This window comes from Coccinella septempunctata, chromosome 2 (genome assembly GCF_907165205.1).
Source record: "Coccinella septempunctata chromosome 2, icCocSept1.1, whole genome shotgun sequence".
NCBI lineage: Eukaryota > Metazoa > Arthropoda > Insecta > Coleoptera > Coccinellidae > Coccinella > Coccinella septempunctata.
This window is the reverse complement of record NC_058190.1, coordinates 3698751-3723782: the sequence shown is the minus strand read 5'-3', so window position 1 is coordinate 3723782 and position 25032 is coordinate 3698751. Positions and strand designations below refer to the sequence as shown.

General features: G+C 34.9%; 2 protein-coding genes across 2 annotated transcripts; both read left to right on the top strand.

Annotated features, from left to right (window-relative positions):
• The first annotated feature begins 1794 nt into the window (after positions 1-1794).
• On the top strand, positions 1795-10374 carry LOC123307683. The gene is made up of 2 exons (XM_044890085.1): positions 1795-1955; positions 9771-10374. Exons 1-2 carry the CDS (start codon positions 1838-1840, stop codon positions 10004-10006), a joined length of 354 nt encoding a protein of 117 aa, XP_044746020.1. The 5' UTR covers positions 1795-1837; the 3' UTR covers positions 10007-10374.
• A 2475-nt stretch (positions 10375-12849) lies between these two features.
• On the top strand, positions 12850-23204 carry LOC123307364 (protein THEM6-like). The gene is made up of 3 exons (XM_044889646.1): positions 12850-13127; positions 17176-17390; positions 22904-23204. Exons 1-3 carry the CDS (start codon positions 12977-12979, stop codon positions 23135-23137), a joined length of 600 nt encoding a protein of 199 aa, XP_044745581.1. The 5' UTR covers positions 12850-12976; the 3' UTR covers positions 23138-23204.
• Positions 23205-25032: the final 1828 nt, after the last annotated feature.

Below are 25032 nucleotides of genomic sequence, written 5' to 3'. Positions count from 1 at the left end.
TAAAAAAAATGAAATAAACGATTTGTCCTTATTAAATTCTTGAACAAAAAAGTTTCAGGAAATAATGAAGTATTCCCAGCGGAAAGGTGCCTGTAGAATTTTTTTACCGTTTTTGGATATTTTTGAAACTAAAGAAGGTATGGCACATTTTCGAAATAAACAAAATATCAAAATTCGGTACCTAATATCTTCAAGACAAATGAAAATGTCGTGAAACGGTCCCCACTAATGATTTTTCACCAAAATCGAGCCAAGTACTCCTCTTAGCGTTTTTGCCTATCTAGTCTAGAAGTACAGGGTGTCCGAGTTAACGTGTCCCTATACTTCATTGTGGAAACTAAAGGAGCAAGAAGAAAAAGTTAAATACGAAACTTGTCTGTAATGGGTTGAACTTTTATTTTTTATAACCCACCTTAATACAGGATGCTTCGTTTTTTTCCTGTTGGTATCAACTTTCTTATTTTAAATGGAACACCCAGTACATAATTGCATTCTTGAATTCCTTGTTAAATAAGTTAAAAATTCAAATAGAAATTCAATCAAAACTCAATTTTTTCAAAAGGAAACTTATATTTTTTTCTTGTTCATCGTGTAGAGCAGGTTAAAAAGCAAAATATGTATTCAAACTTTTTCTGTGATGTGAATAGTTTCAGAAATATGGACGAAAAAGTGCATTTTCTCGTAAGAACCAACGATAATTATTAATTAGTGTTGCTGCTATATAGTTGGCTTTGATTTTTTTGATAAATTTAATTGACTAGATTGACCAATGAAAGACAAGAAACTCTTTCCAATAAAATTAAATTATTTCAAATTCAAAGGGAGACTCAACTAACAGATACATTTTTCTCAAAATAATCAAGTGTGTAGTTGTCTGATAACTCAAAAGAACACTCAAAAATTCACAATTACATAAGTGGCAGTTTCCATAGTTACCATATTCTATCAGCTTAATTAATTATCTACGGAAAAAAGCACTTTTTCGTCGATATTTCTGAAACTATTCACTTTACAGAAAAAGTTTGAATCCATTTTTTACTCATTTTAACCTGTTCTACATAATAAACAAGATAAAAATACAGCTTCCCATTTGAAAAAATTGAATTTCAATTGGAATTTTTAACTTTAATTTTTGAAGACCCTGTATATTAGATTGCAGAAAATAGAGAGGTAACGTATGTTCCAGTATGTTGACAAGAGCTGGGCAATATTTGGTTTTGATACATTCATTAGAAAACTAGTATCAGCTATTTCAATGAGCATCTACAGCTGTCAAAATTTTAGGAAAAAGTCGAATATCTCAGAATCGGTGCTATATAGGACCATGGTTGTCAAACCAAAGTTACCTTAAAATTTGACCAGGAATTAAAAAATGCAAGAATATACAGGGTATTCTATTTAAAATAGGAAAGTTGATACAAACAGGGAAAAAACTAAGCGGCCTGTATTAAGGTGGGTTATAAAAAATAAAAGTTCAATCGATTGCGGACAAGTTGCATATTCAACTTTTTCTTCTAGCTCTTTTAGTTTCTACAATAAGGTATAGGGACACTCTGTCAAAATCAAGAAAATGGGTTTACCATGTACTCCTATTAAATTCTTCTGAAGCTGATGACGAACAAGTATTGAGGAAAAATGTTCACCTGGGAATTAGAGCGGAGTCTGAATCCACTCCTGTCGGCAATTCCGAATTCTACCTATTACTATTTCTGTTTGCGAAAACCTGAAGATTGTTTTATTTATGCCAATGCGGACACATAAATGATGTCAGTGGTTTTTAAATAGAAAATAATAAGCCAGTTATTCTTTAAATTTCAGTTACGAACCACACAGAATTATGCAGCGGATTCTGAGTTTAGAAGCTAGCCGGGGAGATTTCACCGTTTCCGAGTCCATCAGTAAAAGACTTTGTTGTAGTTTTCTCATTTTGGTGGCATTTTTTTCTCTACTAGGAGGTGAGATATTTTTATATCTAACGTCAAAACAAGTGTGTCAACAACTAACGTTAAGTAACCTTCTCTATGGTGCGAAAGTTTTGGATTGTAGTCATTTTTACAACCCCTTAACAATTTAAATTTCATTAGTTGAACTACCTATACTCATAGATATCATCAAAAAAATAAACTAATAGACAATAAGGCTTTATAATAATTTAACTCTAGTGGATAAACACCATAATGAACATTTGTCGTGTTTCCATTTGGAGAAATTTCATTGAACATAAGCAGTTATTTGAATTTTTTCACACAGATAATCTTTATTATACAGGGTAAGGCATTAGTCTGGAATAAAACTAATACTGCTTCATGCATAATATATACAGAGAGAGTTTCAAATAAAACTTTCCTCTTTTTAAGTAGAGCATCTCCTAAAATTATTGAGAAATATACAAAGTGTTTCGTTTCTTTTGCACAGCTATCAACTTCTTTATTTCAAATAGAACACCCTATATATTCTCACATTTTTGAATTCCTTGTTAAATTTGAATACAAGTTTGATAATACAACTATGTCTGAATTCTCAAAGGTTTTCGAGAAATTTGAATTTTTATCAATATTTTGATAGTTTGGGGTAGTCACATAAAGGACTATAGCTCCGTCCCTATTCTATGAAATTGATTCAAATTTGGACTGTGTCTGGTCAATAAATGATACACTGAAAATTTCCTTCGTAAACAACCATATTAAATACAGTGTAGGGTACACAAAAACGTAGGGTCATTATCAAAACAGAAAGTCATCGAAATCTTAATTTTTTTGAATGGTTACCCATATTTTTTTTCTGTTCATCATTTGAAGATTTTTTGTTCGTTTTAGTTGTTCTAAATAATGAAGAGGAAATAAATATGGGTTCCCATTTAAAAAAGATTTTGATGAATTTCTGTTTTGATAATGGATCTACGTTTTATTGAACCCTGTATATAATATAGTTATTTACAAAGAAAATTTTCAGTGTATTATTTATTGACTGAGCACATTCCAAATTTGAATCAATTCAATAGAATAGGTACGGAGCTATATATAGTCCTTTATGTAAGTACCTTAATAATAAAAAGTCAAATTTCTCGAAAACCGTTGACAATTCAGACACAGTTGTGGTATCAAACCTATATTCAAATTTATTGAGGAATTCGAAAATGTAAATATATATATAGGGTATTTCGTTTTAAATAACGAAGTTGATAGCTGTGCAGAATAAAGGAAACACTTCGTATAGTTCTAAATAATTTAAGGAGATGCTCTACTCTAAAAGAGAAAAGTTTTATTCGAAACTCTTTTTAGTAAAGTTAATAGAATTAGAGTAATCAACCGCTGCCCCGTGACGCGAACACCCTGTATATATAATAATATAATAACTCAAAATGCAAACGCTGAAACCCTTCAATTCTTAATCACCATCATTATCTGCCAGTGAAATTGAGTGTTTTTCTTCAACCGCATCCGTTTTTCAAATGGAAACATATACTATGTGTGGACTCGTTAAAAAGCTCACGGAAAATGAAATCCCAACACAGTTTTTTTTATCAGTTTTGTAGTTATCGCAAGAAGCACAAAAGTGTCTCGGAAAATATTCAGTTGATAGTTTCTCAACCAATAACCTTAAATTAAAACGTCCATGATAGGTACAGGGTGGGCAAACTGACACATTTACGATTTCTTTTTCAGAGAAACAAAGAATGGTGAAAACCGTAGCCTTCTACGATTCTTCTTTTTTGAGTTATTAGCGAAAAATTAGATTTTGACGATCTCGAAAAATTCTCATAGCTTTTTTGTCTTCGATTCAGATCTGAAGCTTGATCCTTCTACAGGCACTCTTTTAAGTAGAGTTCAGTGACGATCTCAAAAAATTTCGAATCAGCGATCTTTCGTTTTTTAAAAGCAAACTTTTATTGAATTTGTTAGTTTTGAAAATTGAAAAAAAAAACTTTCGTCGGTAGATTCTACGTATAGAAGTGCCTAAGAAGTTTCAAGTTCCAGATCTGTAACTTCAAAGACGAAAAAGTTATGAGAAGTTTTCGAAATCGTCGAAATCTCAATTTTTGAGTAGGAGGCTACGGTTTTCACCATTCTTTGTTTCTCTGAAGAAGAGCTCGGAGAAGTGTCATCCATTTTCTTCTAGCTCTTATAGTTCTTGAGGTTCCCTCAGTGGACATCTAATTTTGCCCACCCTGTACCTACTACCTATATAGACATACACGATTTTTCATGGTTCACTGTAATTGAAAATTATCCTACTGATTCCGAAGTTATGGCTTGCGGAAAATATGGACCAAATGAATAAAGCACCCTGTATCTTGTACAATAAGCATCGTAGATCCTTCAACTATATGTTATTCGCAATCGTTTGTGGGTCCTCTACCCGCAGAGTTGAGCTATGAAACACCCTGTAATTTAAAAACAAAAATTTGATGAGGATGCGGCTAAGTGATTGGAGAAAAATATTCTATTTTATTGGAAAACAATCAGTACAATCAATATTTAATATTTTTTTTAATAACCACAGAAGTAAAAAAATATTAAGATTATTGTGGGATTTTAATTTCTATGGGCTTTCCAACTAGCCCATAATGTACACACATGGACACGTTGTTTACATTTGAAACACGGAAATTGGATGAGGTTTTAGCTTATGGGTTAAAGAAAAACACTCAATTTTATTTCGAGAAAATTAGAATTAAAAATCAGTTGAGATGGTTTCAGCTTTTTCATTTTGAGTTATTGGTTGAAGAAATATGAATTTTATTCCATATTTACGTCCAACCATGAACCTTTTATTCACTTAGTTATGAAGCTGAGACACTTACTCGTTTTCCTGAGCTTATACGAATATGTAACTCGCTTTCAAAAAAATTCGTCGTCAAGTAGGCTACGGAATTTTGTGACTGAACGTTTGTCTTTCCTTGAATAACTTCATCTTCACAAAATATAAGCAATGTTGAAATTAACCTTTATATCGTTGTTAGTATGGAAAGTGGAAAAGCACTGCTTAGGAAAAGTTACCTATAAATTTCACCCAACGTACAAAAAGCATTTCTTTCATTGAGTCAGATCACAAGAATCCAAATAATCTGAAGCGGTTAGAATAATTCTAGGTAAACATTTCAACAATTTTAACCGAAGTCCACAATTTACATGCGTAGAGACATGAGTCTTGAATGGATCGAGTTATTATGTATGTTATTTTGAAACTCTACCTAATCCACTTATATGTATATGAATAGATCACAGTAAAAATCTCAATATGTTTATTAATTCTCTATAAGTATTAATTTGATTCGGTCAATACTGAAAAAAAGTTTCAACTTCTCTATAATCTACAATTAGAGTAGTTGCTAGAGATGTCCTCCTCATTGCTGCCAACACACTGACATATTCGAAACGTTATAGAAAAGCATAGAAAATGAAAGAATCATTGTTAATTTGATGAGGTTTTTGGATGATGCCAGTTTAGATATTTGAAAAATAGAGTCATTCTTCAAATGAGACCTTAGGAAGAAATAACACAATGTGAGATAACAAGATCATGAAAGAAATTCATGTTCCGTAACAGGGCAACACGCAAGATCCCTATTGGTTTAATCGCGAATAGACTAAACACGTTAGCAACCAACACAAAGTTTTTGCTATCTCCCCAAGATTCGGCAAAAATATAAAAATATTAATATTTTGTGAAGTACATAACAGGAATTGAATATGAAGAAATGAGAACTTTTTAGCATTTTCTTCCATGAGATTGAAAGGGAAAGAACTCTCAGTAAATACATATGAAGTTTGTGCGTTTCCACAAACACACAACCCGAAACGTGATCGAAAATGTATGTGAATAAAATATTTTGGAAAATAAGCATAACGGGACGTATTTCAAGTCCCACTGAAATAAGAATATTCTCGTTAGCATTATATTTCAGCTAGAAAGGTACTCAAATTTTATGTGAAATGAAATAATTCATTGGAATTGAGTTCAGTGGAAAGCAGATTATATTCTGTTGGCTTTATTTATATATATACACTTGACCGAATTTCCTAAATTCATAGCATTCAGACGAGCTCATTTTCACAATAACAAAATATTTATCTCCTTGAGCTCGATGAGACACTTGTAAAAACGGTGTTTCTTTCACAGAAATAGTTGAAAATAGAAACTTTGAAAACCATCCAAAAAAAAAAACACATGAAGTCGGATGCTGTTTTAATTATTATCATTTGTAATAACGAAACTTATTAATTTTTTTAATTAATTAATCATTCAAAAAATTATGAGCCTTCAGAACTTCTGGTACCTAACTGACGTTTTGACATACACATCAGCAGGTTTCACTGTGAATGCACTGATTAGATTTTGTTCTTCCAATTCGTAGAATATGGGATAAGTTTCGTTTTTCCCACTGTAGGTAGCGCTGTTTAGAAATTGACAACTTATTGTTAATTGATATATTAAAATGATTTGAATACATCCATATGAATCACGAAAGATCTGTATCTATACAGGGTCTTTCACGAGGAACCTCACCCATATTTATACGGGAAAATACTGAACGTATTTTCATGAAATTCAGCACTTATAAGTATTTCACGATGCTGATGAAATCTAAAATATTTTCAAGGCATGAGCACCTCCGGTTTTTCCGGAAATGACGTCAACTTCCGTTTTTCAAATTAGAACACCATTTTTTTATTGCAGAAATAGATTCCTTAGAAAATTTCAAGTTATTTTGATGTAACATTTTTCAGTTTTGGTTGGAAAATTCTCTCTGAGCGGAAAAATTCGAAAAAAAAATCGAAAATAGAGCTCCGCTGAAACAAGAATAACTTCGAGGTTTTGGGATGGAAAATTTTCATTTTTGGGATTTTTCAAGATGTAGGATTGATGTATCCACTTTGAAAATCGAAATCGCGATTCATGATACAGGGGGTGAAAAAATCGCTTTCAAAGTTAGGGATGACAAAATCGTGAAAAATCTATTTTTTCAAATTAGAACCCCATTTTTTTATGGCAGATATTGAATCTACGTTAAAAAATAATGTGAGTGTATGCATCACACCCTTGCCCTGAAGTGGATATTTTCTGAGTTATTCACAAAAAACTGTTTTTCGTCTTGAATTTTCAGCTATTTCTTTTCCCTTCACGCCAAAAAGATGGAAGTTGACGTCATTTCCGAAAAACCGGAGGTGCTCATGCCTTGAAAATATTTTAGATTTCATCAGCATCGTGAAATACTTATAAGTGCTGAATTTCATGAAAATGCGTTCAGTAGTTTCCCGTATAAATATGGGTGAGGTTCCTCGTGAAAGACCCTGTATATAAACTGCTCCACATGAGTTAGGGATATTGAGTTAAATTGCAAAAAGATATAGTTAAAATAAGATTTTTGTGATGAGAATTCATATTGATATGATTTCAAGTTGCAAATTAATTTTAGCATATAGGTTTGCAGCGTATACAGAGTGGTTAAGAAAAATCGAGTAAAATTACGAAATTTTATTCCCAAAGAATTCAAACATTTTAAGACTATCAATACAATGTATGGCCTCCACGGGCATCAATAACAGCTTGACATCTTCTTTGCATACTACACACGAGGTTGTTGAACATTTCTTGAGGAATTTGGTTCCATAAACGGGGCAGAAGCTCTCTCAGATCATTTAAAGATTCTGGGGTAGGTTGATGATTATCTAATCTTGTTTGGAGCATATCCCGTGCATGTTCTATGCAATTCAAATCTGGTGAGTGCAGAGGTATTGGTAAATGTGGAATACCAAGCTCCTAGCGCGCATTCTCAACGGTGCGGTTTAGCGTTATCGTCTAGAAATTGAAAAGTTTCACCAATAGCAGCGTGAAAATTTGGCACAACATTGTCAATGACATGCTCCCTATATAGTGTAAGGCGAAAGGCGGTCATATTCCCAGGACAAATGTGTAGATCTGTGCGCCCGTTGAAACATATCCCGGCCCATACCATATTATTTACGGGGTATGCGTGGGATTGTCCATACCCTTATTCTTCGAGAATCTGAAAATCGTCCATATCTGGATTCATGAGTGAAAAGGATACTACGCCATTGATCGTTCCAATTGATATGTTGCCTTGCCCATTCCAGTCTTTGACGCTTATGGTCACGTGTTAATGTAACTCCTCTTAATGGACGTCTAGAACCTAGATTCACCTCTCTCAAACGGTTTCGATTGAAACTTGGACCCCATCTGCATTTTGAAGATTATTCCGTAGCATTCTACACGTATATGTAGAGTTTCTTCTCGCCGCAACGGTGATGAAACAATCCTGAGCAGGTATTGTTTTTCCTCGCCCACCAAGCCTAGGTCTTTCCAACACGGAACCTGTCTCCCTGAACCTATTCCAAAGTCGAGATATCACACTTTGGCTAACTTGGAGCCTTCCCGCTACAAAAACCTGAATTAGGCCACCCTGTAGCATTCCGATAGCCCTATCAGCCTCAGCGTTTGTTAATTTACGTCTTGGCATTTTCAGAAAACTCTTTTCAAATCGAAGCCGTTGATAAACTGACTTCATTTCAAAATGAGAACATTCATGAAGCATATGCAAAGAACCAAACTTCAGAAAAAAGGCGACCAGCCAGATTGACGAAATGTCTCATACTGATTTTTATTGGATCGATTCAAGTTGTTATTGAGTTTTGAATTATTTTACAGTGATTTTCTCAAAGACTACATAATTTTAAAAACGATTGAATACGATATCCCTAATTCTTGTGGGGCAGTATATTTATTATTGGTGTGTGAAAATGTATTACATAGTTTCGAATAACAGTGTAGGACTTTCATTTCTTCACCATGTCGTTCAGTTTTCTGTATGGACAAGAAAGTAAGAACTACAGCTAAGAATTCGGTGTTGTTGGACTATCACCCTACAGCTCACCGTTTTATGACAACTCCAGCAATATTTTTTATGGCAGTATGCATCGTTTCTTTAAACAAGTTCCTAAACGACGTTTAAGCTAAGCATAGAATGTCTTTGAAACAAAAGAATGTTAAGGAATTAATCTCGTTTAAGGAAACGGTGCAAAGGGCTATAAATCAAAGGAACTAACTGTATTGAAGATACGTAATGTGAATTATGAGCATGTATTAGGACAAGAAGTAATTTCAAGGCATATAAGAAATGTTATATCAATACTAAGATTTCTTGTCAAGAAAACAAGAAATCTTGAAATATCTTGACTAACAATGAAAACGCTATGATATGTTCATTTGAGAAAAAGATAAAATATTTCCATTTATTGACCACATTTTTGCTAAAAAAAATTCAAATCAAAAACAAATAGGTAATGATAATTTTGTTGAAACTCAAATTGCAAACTAGATTTGCAATTTTTCATTTTCAGGTGTATAAAGAATGATAATAATTTCATAACGCAGCTCAATAGGCTTATGTTACAGGAGTGGAAGAATATAAGACTTTTAACTGGAAGAATATACAGGCTGGTCCAACGAAAATTTAACACCTCGATTTTCCGACTTTCCGACAAAAATAATAAGTGAAAAATCGCTCGGATCTGTCAATTTCTGAAACCTTTTTTCATCCCCGTAAGACTTTATTTGGTTATTTGATTAACACGTGTGTCAATTGGGATACCCCCCATTTATCACTATATATTAAAAGATTTTTAATTTTATGAAGTTGATGAATTTATTGAATAGTACGAGACGTAGATACCTATACATCTGATTTTTCGCATTTCCTTCAAATTTTTCCATCCACAATCATCACTCACGTGTTGTTTCTTTTTCAGGTTATGTCCTGGGTAATTTCATTTCCAGGAGAACACAACATATAGTGAAATTGGAGCTGGAAGATATTTCTGGAAAAGTGACTGCCCTGAATGATAATCTGAGATCTGTTTTCGGCAATATAAGTGCAAATCATAATTGTAATCGAACATACGTTTGTTACAGCTACAATATGAATAATAGCTATACCTCGCAACAAATATTAGATTCGCTCATCACTTGCTTCAGTGATATATAAATTGGTGATATTCAAATTTGGATACTTTACATTAAAGGATAATTCATAGAGAAATCACAAACATATCTTGTACTTAAATATATTAATTGTTCAGTCCGAATGTTTTCGTAGTAAACTGGGATACAAAATTGTGAATGAAATCTGCTAATATATTTTTTCACAAAAAATATTCATAATTTATTTAAAGTTTTGTTTTCATCTCTATTTGTATGTACAGGGTGATTCACCTCGAAAGCCTACTAGACGTTTATGCCTAACGAATCTCAGTTTTGTGCTGAAAATTGGCATGTTAGGGTTTTCAGTCATCTGCTTTCTTATTTCAAATTGCACACCACGCATATAATTTGTGTCTCCGAGATGAATGTACAGTTCTTATACAATATCACGATTTTGAATTTCTCGAATGATTTTAAATTCTATATATTCATAGGATGAGTTTGTCTATTTTTCTTTATTAATTCTTCATATCATTTTTGTTTGTCCTGTTAATGTTCACTGACATTGTTTGTAATTTGCATTTTCATTATTTTATTACTCTGCTGGTTCTTGTATTTAGTTTCTCGATTGTTTCAAATAACGGTAGATTCAGATGACTTGGGACAGTCCTGTAACTTGGGACAATTACCCCCCTTGCAGATTTCTTTGTTTCTTACTATTTATGAGTGAAGGGACCAACTTATAAGATTATGCAGCGTCTTTTCGGTTAGTTTAACAATTAATTCCTGTTGAGTTTGCCGTGACCAGAGCGTTTGAATTGACAGGAAAAATTAACGAATTCAGGAGAGTAAAAGCACCTTTTTTTTGGCCATTATACTTTCTAGTGTCCTGTACATGTGTTTCACTTTGTGCATGTGTAATTTTTTTTCTGGATACGTGGGATATTGGGATATTATATAGATATGTCATGAAACAAGGTTGCTTACAAATCAAACGGCAACACGGATCTCATTAATTTATTTTGTTATATCATAGGGTGATTAGGGTATTATTTACGTTATTTCAACAAAGAAATCACTAAAGAATAAAAGGAATCAAAGGTCCCTTGTTTTGCTTAGTGTTTTTACATTTGAGTTGCAATATATTTACTTTCGCTGTAATAGGGGTTTATCATTTAATTTCCTTACCGAATTTCAACTATATATTCACAAATTCTAATTTTTCAAAACTATACACCGTCCCAATTCACCTATTTCATTTGAGAGTTGAGAAATCAATAGATTTTAACTTGTGTCCCAAGCATCCCAAATCGGTGGTTGACTTGGGACAAGTATATTTTATTTTTTTCAAAATTTATATCTGAATTCTGAAGCATGATATATAGCCTAAACAAAAGTCTGAGTCATTAAGCATATTCGAACCTCTTTTTCAGATAAAAATAGGTGACCTGTATGAAAATATGACAAGCTGAATTCAACAATCGTCCCAAGTCACCTGAATCTACTTTAGATTTATATAATGTTCATACCATTGTTGGAATTTCAGCATACTTGAAGCTTCCTTTAGTGTTATTTTTTGTAGCACTGAAGGGAGCTCTGGAATTGAAGGGACTTGATTACGTAACTGACTGTGATTGTTATAGATATAGGATTACATTGAAGTAGATTTGAAACTCTTATTCTACGAGCCGTCTATCTACGCCCTCTCACTGAATCAATGGGTGTTTCTTTCAATATGTATACTCCATTCACTTTTATAAAAGCACTCGGTTGGCCAGGACATAATTTTTGTAACTAGAACGGAGTAAGGTTGGCACTCATGAAATGTCGTTAATATCAACACGATGATGTTACCACAGCTAATATTGGTTAATATTTACAAAAATACCGAAAATTATTGAAGAAGAGAGAAGACAAAGTATTAGGAAGTGCTATTTGGAATTGAGGCCCTCTCATTCACATATTAGCCCTGTTGTTCTGAAATCTATATGGTATAAAACATATTCAATGTATGCATACATTGAATATATACATGTATATATTCAGTCTGAATCTAAACGATTTATAGGTTTATTTTAGCTTAATGTTTTCACATTAAGAAAGATTTTATTTTTCGTATTTCTTCATTCTTCTAGGCAAAATTCATATAATCGAAATTACAGAAATAATTAGGTATCGTCTGTGGCCAGATATTAAGCTGGATCTGGACTTTCAAGACTGGGATGTCAATTGACTCTGAAGGCAATGAATCTGGTTTTCAATAGTTCAATAATTGTGTCGTAAGATATTTTGTACGTCAAGAAGTCAGTCATTGAAAAGGATTATTCAAATAATAACTATTTGAACTTATGAACTCATCAACACTTATCAGCCATATTACTGAAACAGCCTACTGTGGAATATTATCGTCGGTGACATGTATGTAGGATGGTTCTCTGTGTAGAATATTTTTTCAACCTGCTCTTATAACTGAGAATCCGTCCAGATTCCAAGTCAGTTTCAAACTATTGTCGCATATGAATGGCAAATACGTATATCAAAGATTATAGAGTTATATAGACGTATATGGAGTGTTCTGTCTAAGCCCCAATATCCGACGGTTGTTTCTGTGACACAGAATAATGTCCAGTAATCAGTAGTACTGAAAAGGTAAATATTCATCATCATTAAATCTACACCACTCTACAAAACAATGTACCAGGAAGATTTTGTTAAATTGACTTAACAGTCAGTTAATTATGAAAATCAAATGAGTGGATCAAAAGATATCGACTCTTGAAAAAGTGTAAAATTTTTGGTGGAAGGACTTTTTCGGCGGTCAGTGTAGTAATGGTGTAGATATCTTGATATCAATAAGTCCGTTGCTTGTATTCCCCCTACCTAAAACTGGCCATGCGTTGAAACTTTACACACACCTGAGCGAGGTTATTCTCTATTGCCAGGATATTGGTTAAGTCTGTCATAAATTCTGCCTTATCACAGCGGAAAGAATAGTATACAAGACTTCGCTCTTTTTGAAGCTTTTGCTAGTGCAATGTGTTGTTTTTGGTGTATCATAGCTATTGCAGTTGGCTTTCTATACATTTTATTCGACGTGAATTATTTCATACGACTGGCATTTACAATCATTTGGGGCCGGCTATTTCAGAAAAAGAAGAACATAGAAGAAATTACAGAAATTTATGGTAAGTGGAGATATGTTATTCTTGTAAGCCTTATATTTTTGCTGAATATTGAAGTCAGTTTTCTAGAAGGTTATATGCGGATTTCTATTTAAAATCTAATAATATTATATTTGGTAAATTATTCAATTTATGCAATTAATCCCCATCGATCGTACATGTTTTTGAACTTATTGATGGTAGTTGTATTGTATTCACTACTTCATCCAAGTGTTCAAAAATTCTGTTAGACAGAAAGTTCTTCCTGCAGTGAGCAATACTATGCAGGTTGGCTTGAGGTTGGTAAAAGGTAAGGGACGGTACACTGTAAAATTTTGCATCGTCAGTGAACAGGAAATACTTTGAAACTAATGATAGAGGCAGTTCCGCTGTGTATAGCAGGAAAATTATCGGACCAAGAACAGAGCCCTGGGGCACACCACTTGTAACATTTCTGTCTGTGTAGAAGAAACACCACCAACCATCACCCTAAGCGTTCTATTGAGAAATGACTTTATTCATGGAAGCAGCAATTCTGATCGAATTCCATAAGCTGCAGCAGAAAGGTCCTATCTGAAAAATGTGATGAATATACTACAGGGTGACAATTTGAAAACTTGCCAGTCCAATTATGTCACGACAAGGATGATTTCAGAGAAAATGCTGGGACAGGTCAATTTCTATTCGTAGGGGGACATATTTTGAATGAATTGTAAGCCGAAATCTCCTCAACTCTAGGTGAAGGAGCTATCACTCCTAAATTCCTAATAGGTAATAGGGGTTGAGCTATACCTAAATTGAAAGATGACTTGACCCTCTACATGAATATTATGGTTTGAAAATTTTTATTGAGTCCTTGAATTAGTTACAGGGGCTGACAATTTGAAAACTTGCCAGGCCAATTATGTCTAGACAAGGATTTTTTCAGAGAAAATGCTGGAACAGGTCAATTTTTATTCGTAGGGGGACATATTTTGAGCAAAATTGTAAGCCGAAATCTCCTCAAACCTAGGTGTAGGGGTTCTCACACCTAAATTCTCAATAGGGAATAGATAGAGGGTGAGCTAAACCTCAATTGGAATGGAATATGTCCCTCTACATAATACTATTGTCTTTCAATTGAGGTATAGCTCACTCCCTATTCCCTATTGAAATTTAGAGCTGATAGCTCCTACACCTAGGTTTGAGGAGATTTCGGCTTACGCTTACAATTTTGCTCAAAATATGACCTTTAAAAATCGACCTGTATTTTCTCTGAAAACATCCTTGTCGAGACATAATTGGCCTGGCAAGTTTTAAAATTGTCACCTCCTGTAACTACTTCAAGGACTCAATAAAAATTTCCAAACCATTCATGTAGAGGGACAAGTGATCTTTGAATTGAGGTAAATCACACTCCCTATTCACTATTTAGAATTCAGGGGTGATAGCCCCTACACCTAAGGTTGAGGAGATTTCGGCTTAAAATTTTGCTCAAAATATGTCCCCCTCCGAATAAAAATTGACTTGTCCCAGCATTTTCTCTGAAAAAATCCTTGTCGAGACATAATTGGCCTGGCAAGTTTTCAAATTGTCACCTCCTGTAACTACTTCAAGGACTCAATAGAAATTCACAAAACATAGTATTCATGTAGAGGGACAAGTGATCTTTCAATTGAGGTAAATCACACCCCCTATTCCCTATTAAGAATTTAGGGATGATAGCCCCTTCATTCATTCATTGCTGTATCCCGTTGCCGGGAATGAATCTACAAAAAGACGAAAAAAAGGGAAAAAAAACAAAAAGAAAAGAAAAAGAAAGGAAAAAAAAAGGTGCGAACAGACTTATAATTTTTCAGGGCTAATTGCGACTGTGTGCTCTCCTGTGACTGTAGAGTCCCAACCGTGACCTACATATCTTACCACACGCCGGACATGGATAGTCACCAACCAGATCTGGCCGCCGCTGTATCCTTCTCGAGTCTCCATTATAACTGTGTACCAAAGACCTCCACTGTGACCTGTCTAATGCTAGTTGTTCCCAGTTATGATTGGCATTAACTGATTTTTGCGATTGATGTAATGTATCCTTAAACCGCTTGTACTGGCCTCCTGGTTTCCGGGCTCCCTCAGTGAATTCGCCATTTTGGGGAGTCTTGTGTCTTGCATCCTCAGAATGTGGCCGCTCCATCTGAGTCGGGCCCTCGTTACTTGAGTCTCAATTGTTGTACAACTCGCTCGCTGCAAGACTTCTGCATTCGAAACTTTGTGGAACCATCTGATGTGCATTATCTGTCTTAGATGACGTTGTTGCGTTTGTTCAAGCTGTTTAATATGTCGCCTGTAGGGCGTCCAGCTTCCGCTTCCGTAAAGAAGCGTTGGGAGGACCACTGCCTTGTAAACAGCTGTCTTGGTCTTCAAATTGAGGTCGTGATTTTGAAACACTCTATCCTTTAGCTTCCAGAATGCCCGTGATGCCGAATTGATACGGTTGTGTATTTCCGTGTCAAGGTTAGCTCTAGTATTTATGAAGCTTCCCAAGTATTTGAACTGCTCGACCTGTTCTAGAGTTTCATTCTCCAGGCTGATATCTGTTGGAAGGCTTTCTGGCGGACTTACCAGGATTTTGGTCTTGTCAATATTGAGTCTAAGGCCTAAAGCTTCGTATATATGTTTATAGGTGTCCAACATTATCTGTAGATCCTCCGAGCTGCTAGCGATAAGTGAACAGTCGTCTGCATATTGAAGTTCAGTGATAAACTTGGTACTGGTTTTTGCTCTGAGGCGCTTCAGGTTAAACAAGCCTCCATCAAATCTGAATCTTATCCCAACGCCTCTTACAGGCATACTCATGTCAGCAATCATCGACACAGCTATGGCGAAAATATTGATAGCCCCTACACCTAGGGTTGAGGACATTTCGGCTTACAATTCTGCTCAAAATATGTCTCTGAAAACATCCTTGTGGCGACATAATTGTCCTAGCAAGTTTTTAAATTGTCACCCTGTCAGTCATCAATAATACAATACCATTAACTTATTTGTATACACAGTGGAAATAAGATGAAGTTACCTTTTTTAAATTGAACCACCCTTCATTTCATTAGACATTTGAATAAAGCTCTCAAAAACACGAAAAAAAATATATATGTTTTTTTTGGTCTCAGATTTCCCGTTTTGGGTTTTTTCATAATTTAAGCAAAAATGGTCTAATATTCGAAATACTGATGTAAAACGTTAATTTTCTAGCTATCGAATTCCAGTTTTGGCCAAAAAAAATTGAGAATATCTTAGAGCCATTTTATAAGCAGATCATTTCTGAGAGCTCAAAAGCAAGGTCGCCACATTTTGAAAATGCATAGTTTTCTCTTTTTTCCAATGAAACACCCCATATGAAATGGCATCATTAAAAAGCTCCTTAAATCGCCATCTCATCATTCCAGAGAAAACCAGACTTGATTGCATCGGTCGTCATTATCTTATACAATGACCCCTATTGAATAATATGTGGTTTAGTTTACTTTGGTTTTTAACTTCATTTGATATTTTACGTTCTTGAGATCTTTTCAACTTTCTGTTTGTGACGGTACGAGCTAGAGTAATAGCATTTAGTGTTAACTCATTAGCATTACTCAAAGGTAATAGTTGCCTAATTTAGTTATATTCTCTCTGTTTGCTATCATTATCGTTTCCTTTGGAAAAGAATTCAAAAAAACAATAGTTATGAATAATAGTTTTGCTCAATTTGATAACATTAAACTGTTTATGCATATGTATTTATTTAGATATTTGAAGTGGTGGACTCTAATCACTTGATTTTCAAACTGCGAACTTCAGTAACTAAGAACATACTATTATAAAAGGAACAATTCATAATTAAATAATTTCTGTAAGTAGACAAATGTCTACTGATATCAATTTTCTAAAGGAACTTTTTGGAGTGATTCAACCCCAAAAATTTCGCCAGAGTATTTTCACTTATATCCCATGATTTCTGACACAAAAATCAGGCCATTTATATTCATTTATTTACATTTCTTTTTCCATTTCATTCTCAACGTCATTTTTCCTCATTAAATGTTCCATTTTTTAGGAATAGCTACAACAGCTGACGTGGGTATTGTCTTCAATCACATGAACAACGCCAGATATTGTAGAGAGTTAGATTTTGCAAGGTTCCATTTCTTCGACAGAACAGGACTTCATGATGAGGTTAGCAGCGCTAAAGCCATCCTGTTACAAGCTGCCTCAAATATAAGATATAGAAGAATGATTTCTACGTTTACCCCCTACAAAATAACAACACAGGTAATGCAAAAATGAACACATTCAAATTCCACAATAGGTCAGCCTCTTGTTTTATGAAAAATAATATAATTATCGCTACGAATACATTATCTCAAAAAATGATGAAAAACACAAAGGTGAACATTGGTAATCAATTCCTTCTCCACCTGAAACTGCTATTATATATGATTGTTAATTATATGTGTTGGCTAGTATACTTTCACGAAAAAATTGGCAACAGTTTGTTTATTTTTCCTCTTGCAAACTGTTACACATATTGTCTGCCCGCAGTCTTTTTTCTTCCAGGAGTTCAAGGGCAAATTGCTAGTCCAAATTTGTTAATTTATGCTGGAAGCCAAAAATTATTGATTGAACGAACATTAAATTATTCAAAACTTGAGGAAGGTGATATGTGAATGGAACTTTGTACTCCCATGCATATGGAATAGTGATTTTCACCTTGATAAACATTTATAATTGATTATACTAGATTGGTCTGAAATGTATCACGTAAAATTTGATTAAAAATATGAGTTTCTTTCTTTCTTCGTACTGTGAATAGCTTGAAATATTTATATCTTACGTCCAAGTTGAAAATCCAAAAGTTTTGAGAAGTTTACGTTAATTTAAAAATTCGTCAAGACCGAACGGTTGCGCCGAGCTCAATGAAATTTCCAGATTTGTCACTAGAGCAGTTGCTATTTTAAAATATGTATCACATTTTGATCTGCGATGATTTTTCTGTGAAATACGCGTCTCGTAAGTAGAATTTCGAAAAAATGGGGACAGTTAAAAATTCGTCAAGACCGAACGGTTTGATGAGTAGGTTTCGAGTCGAAAGAACAGCCTGTATTTGAATATTTTGAAATATCATTCATGAATTTGCAAAGAGCCGAAAAAATGGAGGAGATGAAATGTATTTGGTGTTTTCGCATACAACTTTTCCACTTGTTAGCTAGAGTCAAATCTGGATGTCTACCAAATATCAAAATTTCGTCATATCTTCAAGAAAAATGAAGATATCTTGAATCGAAGCAATTTGGGATACCCTCCCTCTACAGCAAAATTGAAAATTTGATTCAGGTACAAAAATGTGAGTTTTCCCTCAAAATCCACTTCAATTTTTGAGCAGTGTGTAGATATTTTCGGAATAACACCGAAAAGTTTGCTTTTGGTGTTACTTTCTATAGATGCTTCGATGTTCGAAATACACACTCACCGGCAAAAAAACTCGGCCACCTAAAATTTTGCTGACCAAGAACTTTCGTTATTTTTCACCGATTTCAATTGTTTCTACGCCAAATTGTAGATGAATTCTTTGGTATTAAAACAAATTCCAGGAAAGTTTCCCAAAAATGTTGATAGCTTATTTACACAGGGGAAAAACCCATATAGGGGAGAGTTCCCTTGAAACGGACAATTTAATTATTTTTGGTGTAAAATATTATTTCAAAGGAAAAAAGTTCAAATTTTACCGTCATAATATGAGCGTAAGATCTGTGGATTCACTATCTCAGGAAAAACTAGAAAAAAAAAGCTAGTCACTCAAAAAAATAAGTCTTAGTTTATTATAGAAAATGTCCATTTCATGGGATGTTTCCCTTGTTATGGACAGTTATTCCCATGAAGTGGACAATGGTACAAAAACATGAAAACAGGTAAAAAAAAAGAGAATAAAATTCAAAAACATTTTTTGCAGAAAAAATTTTAATTTCCAATAATACCACAAGATTTGTGGGACCACTGGTTACACAAACGGCACTGAATAAATTCTTCTTTACTGAGTCGATATTCACCACCACAAGCTACGCATCTAGAATTATCTTCTTCGGAATCTTTCTTCTCTTCGACATTGGAAGGATCAAGTTCTTGTTCTATTTGATTAAAATTTTCTTTAAGATCCCGTGGAGGTGTCTCTGTAATGATTGAACATTTTCCTTTTTTTCGGTCACGAGTTCTACATTGTTTTCTCAAAGGTGCTGAAGAATATGGTCTTAACATTTCTGGAGGAACTATTCCTAACTGTTCTCTTCCTTCCTTCGTTCTCTTCACAGTACCGATGCCGCTTGTAGAAGGACGATTTCTATCAGCAGAAGTAGATGGCTGATCTAAAATATTGTCGTTCTCTAGTAGGTTGCCTTTCGATTGTGAGATGGCTGGGATTTCCCGATTTATTATAGATGTGGGATCAGGTCTCTCAGTTATATTTGAAGGGAGATAATCTTCGTCAGTGAAGATGTTCGTATTATATGGGTATATTCCAGTTTTTTTAAAACTCTTGCAGATATTGCTGATTGTAAATGACTCACTAAAAGCTGGATTCACGAACTCAGCAACTTCGTATATTGTTACGGTTTTCCCTGGATTACTTGACATTTCACATCTCCTTTGAATCGGACACATTGCAGCTCATGAACTGGACGTCCGTTTCCTGGGCGTCGGAATGTCCGATTCATGGAATACGTGGTTTTTGAAATAAATTCAAAATATTATTTCTACCAATCGTAATATCAAGGATTTAACATACCTGTCTGATAAGGGATAATCACTTGATGTTTTTATAAATAAATCGGCAACTAATCGTCACTAGAAACGTAGCTATTCACTTCGCAAATTCACGTAAATATTTACTCTAACGGCAACGGATTTTTCAATGCATGTCTCCGCAACAAGGCTCGAGCCACAGATTCAACCATTTTCCACGAGATTTCGATCGATGTTGAGAAAATGGGATTTACGTAAAAGATGCTAAATTACTAACGGGTGTGGTAGAAAACTGTAGCGTCCGATTCATGGGCTGTCCAATTCAGAGGAACTCTCCCCTATTTATATTTAGTCCATTTTTATTACAACCTGTGAAACAGTTCGGGAAATTTGTAGAGTTTACGCTCAGTTTATTACTAAGTCCATCCTTTCCGCCATCTTTCAGTTTTTACTGTATATGCCTCAATAAATTCATGTTAATCTGACACTTTGCGTGGTTGGGCTGGCCGTACGGAAGAGTTGAAAATGGTAAAAAAAGTTATATGGATAGGTATGTTAATTGGACCCAAAAGAAGCTACTTTTCAAGGGACTGACCATTCGGACGTGACGCAGGGTTACAGCGAAAATCATTACTTGTACATACTCGAGCGTGTCAGATTTTCATACAAATGGTTAATTTCAGTGTTGCAGACATGTTGACCCACTAATCTGACAATAATCAAGGGGGCTTTCTTAATCTCTTAATCTGACACTTTGAAGATGATAACAAGGAATTTTTTTGAAATATCTCCCCCTTCCTGTACCTCTAATCGTTTCTGTGTCTATTATGAAAGTTGTAGATAATAAAATTTTATACAACTTTTGTCGAAAGCAATTTTACATACTCTTAATAGTTTTCGAGTTAGAGGGCAATAAGGGCGAGGAGCTTAGCCACACATGCGAAAAGCCAAGGTCAATGTAGAAACCCAGTCTAATGTACATTCAACGCCATATATCTCTAAAACGTTCGAACGTAAAAAAATTGCTTGGAACAAAATTTGTAGGAAATGTAATGCTCTACAACTTTTATAATGAATGCGAAAACAATTTGAAGCACAGGAGAGGAGATAATTCAAAAAAACCGAGTTTTGTTTTACCTTTATGGCCAATTTTTATTTTGTCTGAAACTAATTCTACCTATTATACTTTGAATACGTGTACCTTCAAAAAAAAACAAGATATCCAAGGTGAAATAAAAACTGAAATATGACGAAAAGGATGGTCTTTGTAAAATGCTCCACATGAGTTAAGGATATCGACTTAAATTGCAAAAAAATATAGTTAAAATGAAATTTTTATGATGGAAATTCATATTGATATGATTTCAAGTTGCAAATTAATTTTAGCCTGTAGGTCTGCACAGGGTGGTTAAGGAAAATCGAGTGAAATAACGAAATTTTATTCCCAGAGAATTCAAGCATTTTGAGACTATTAATACAATGTATGGCCTCCACGGGCTTGAATAACAGCTTGACATCTTCTTTGCATACTACACACGAGGTTGTTGAACATTTCTTGAGGAATTTGATTCCATAAGATGGGCAGAAGCTTTCTCAGATCATTTAAGGATTCTGGGGTAGGTTGATGATTATTTATCTAATCTTCTTCGAAGCATATCCTATGAATGTTCTATGCAATTCAAATCTGGTGAGTGCGGAGGTATTGGTAAATGTGGAATACCAAGCTCCTCGCGCGCATTCTCAACTATGGCTGCACGGTGCGGTCTAGCGTTATCGTCTAGAAATGGAAAAGTTTCACCAATAGCAGCGTGAAAATTTGGCACAACATTGTCAATGACATGCTCCTTATGGTGTAAGGCGGTCATATTCCCAGGACAAATGTGTAGATCTGTGCGCCCGTTGAAACATATCCCGGCCCATACCATAACACTACCCCCTCGGAATGGATGGACTTCTTGGACATAGCGACGATTACGGGGTATGCGTGGGATTGCCATAACCTTATCCTTCGAGAATCTGAAAATAGTCCATATCTGGATTCATCAGAGAAAAGGACACTACGCCATTGATGGTTCCAATTGATATGTTGCCTTGACCATTCCAGTCTTTGACGCTTATGGTCACGTGTTAATGGAACTCCTCTTAATGGACGTCTAGAACCTAGATTCACCTCTCTCAAATGTGGTCTGATGGTTTCGATAGAAACTTGGACCCCATCTGCATTTTGAAGAGTATTCCGTAGCATTCTACACGTAGATGTAGGGTTTCTTCTCGCCGAAACGGTAATGAAACGATCCTGAGCAGGTGTTGTTTTGTGTCGCCCACCAAGCCTTAGTCTTTCCAACACGGAACCTGTCTCCCTGAACCTATTCCAAAGTCGAGATATAACACTTTGCCTGACTTGGAGCCTTTCCGCTACAACAACCTGAGTTAGACCACCCTGTAGCATTCCGATAGCCTATTAGCCTCAACGTTTGTTAATTTACGTCTTGGCATTTTCAGAAAACTCGTTTCAAATCGAAGCCGTTGATAAACTGACTTCATTTCAAAATGAGAACATTCATGAAGCATATGCAAAGAACCAAACTTCAGAAAAAAGGCGACCAGCCAGATTGACGAAATGTCTCATACTGATTTTTATTGGATCGATTCAAGTTGTTATTGAGTTTTGAATTATTTTACAGTGATTTTCTCAAAGACTACATAATTTTAAAAACGATTGAATACGATATCCCTAATTCTTGTGGGGCAGTTTAATTAACTGTGCGTAAACACTACGAATCTCCCGAAATGCTCCACAGGGTGTTGAGCAATTGGACTACAAATACATGTGTTTTTCACCCTGTATAAATAAGGTATGAACATATTTGGGAAACTTTTCTGGAGTTTCTCTCGATACCAACGAACTTATCTACAATTTGGCGTAGAAACAATTTGAAATCGATGAAAAATTACGATAGTTCCTAGACAACCAAATTTTAGGTGGCCAATTTTTTTTGCCGGTGAGTGTAGCTGAGCACTCTAATGATTTATTTCGAACAAATTTCCAGATCATTGCATGGGACGAAAAGGCACTGTACTTCGAGCAACGTTTCATCACATTCGACGGCTTCGTAAGGGCTACAGTTTTAAGCAAACAAGCAAGCGTCGGACTTGATGTACCAAAAGTTATGGCCAAGCTCACTGGAAAGGATATCTCGTACCGACCAGTCCCACCACCAGAACTGGAGGATTGGCTCAAATCTATGGAGAAATCAAGCCTAAGGTTGAGGAAGAAAGACTGAGTTAAAAAATAAGTTGTGTTTTAGAATGCGTGTTTCATATTTAATAAAATATATGTTGTTAAGAACAGCACAAAACATTTGTTTCCAGGAAAGAACTGTGCCTTACTTTCCAGAAGATCGAGTCAGATTGAATGTCACTTTATAACATTCAAATAAGAAAAAGGGATCGAATTTCAGAATCTTGTAGTCATAGGTACCTACTACAAATGGTTTTCTTGTTATTACTCCTAGGTGCCCTCTCTACCTTCTTCGAAACTATTTCCATATTATCCGGAACACTCTGTATATTCCACACGATTCATGATGTTACAACGATCATGGATCATACCTAATCCTTTAGTTAACGCAGATATTTAAGAAATTGTGAAAGTCACTATACCGTGAACCTCATTGAACTGTCCATATTTTGAATTACGGTTTTGCAAATCGACAGATTTTTGGACCCACCAAGACTTATCTTCATTCCAAATATCCACTAAATCTTTTCTCTTTCAGGAAATATACAGGTTTTAATTTCCATTTGAATTTCAAAAAGAACTTGTAGATATAACAACTAGGTATACAATGATTCGTATAAGAATCACTCCATAATACTCAATACTATTATATAAGGATAATACAATGTCAGAATCTAGTAGTCATAGATACTTCATATAGCCTTTTTTGGCGTCCAGTAAATACCCTCTATCTTTCATGAAAATGTTTCCCAGCTCACACGGGACACCCTGTATAAATACAGGATACAACCCCCACAGAACACTAATATATAAGAAGTGAAATGTCCTAACTAACCTAACCTAACCTAACTAATCTCAGGAACACAAAATGTTATACATAGTCGCCATATTTTTTAAAGCTGCTATCATGAAAATTGTATACAGACTGCGAAAGCTGCAAGAGAAGGCCCGTGAACAACAATCAATCATGATCCATACAGCCTACATCGATTTAAGTAAGGCCTTCGACTCGGTGAATCGGAGAGCGCTATGGAAAATCATGGGACGCCTTGGAGTACCCGAAAAATTCTTAGCAGTGTGCAAGGAGCCTCCATATCATCAACACCGCTAGAATACAGCATAATGGCTCTACAACCGACCATTTCTTAACCAACTAACTCTGGAATGAAACAAGGCTGCGTGTTAGCACCTTTGCTGTTCAATATTTTCGCCATAGCTATCTCGATAATTGCTGACATGAGTATGCTTGTAAGAGGTATTGGAATAAGATTCAAATTTGATGGAGGCCTACTTAACCTGAAACGCCTCAGAGCAAAAACCCGTACAAAGTTTATCACGGAACTTCAATATGCAGACGACTGCGCACTTATCGCTAGCAGCTTAGAGGATATACAGATAATGTTGGACATCTATAAACATATATACGAAGCTTTAGGCCTTAGACCCAATATCGACAAAACCAAAATCCTGGTAATTCCGCCAAAAGGCCTTCAAACAGATAGCAGCCTGGAGAATGAAACTCTAGAACAGGTCGAGCAGTTCAAATACTTGGGAAGTTTCATTAATACTAGGGCTTACCTAGACACGGAAATACAAAACCGTATGAATTCGGCATCACGGGCATTATGGAGAGTAGAGAGAAGGAGAACGATCGACGTACTAAAAATGTGTCCCCGAAAACGGGAAACGTAGGATAGGTGTCGCTGCGATTAAAGCGGGTGTCGATAAGAGGTGGGGATTCAAGCGTCAATTTGAAACATTGAACTAGTTCAATGATTTGAAATGAACAGCCTTCATTTTATTTTAGGTTATGTGTCATCGTGGTTTTTCTGATGATTTTTCAAATACCTTTCTTCAAATCTATATTAAATATGAGTTCTCTGAATTATATGCAATAAAATGCAAGTCGAAATCAATGAAATTCAAAAGAAATCACTG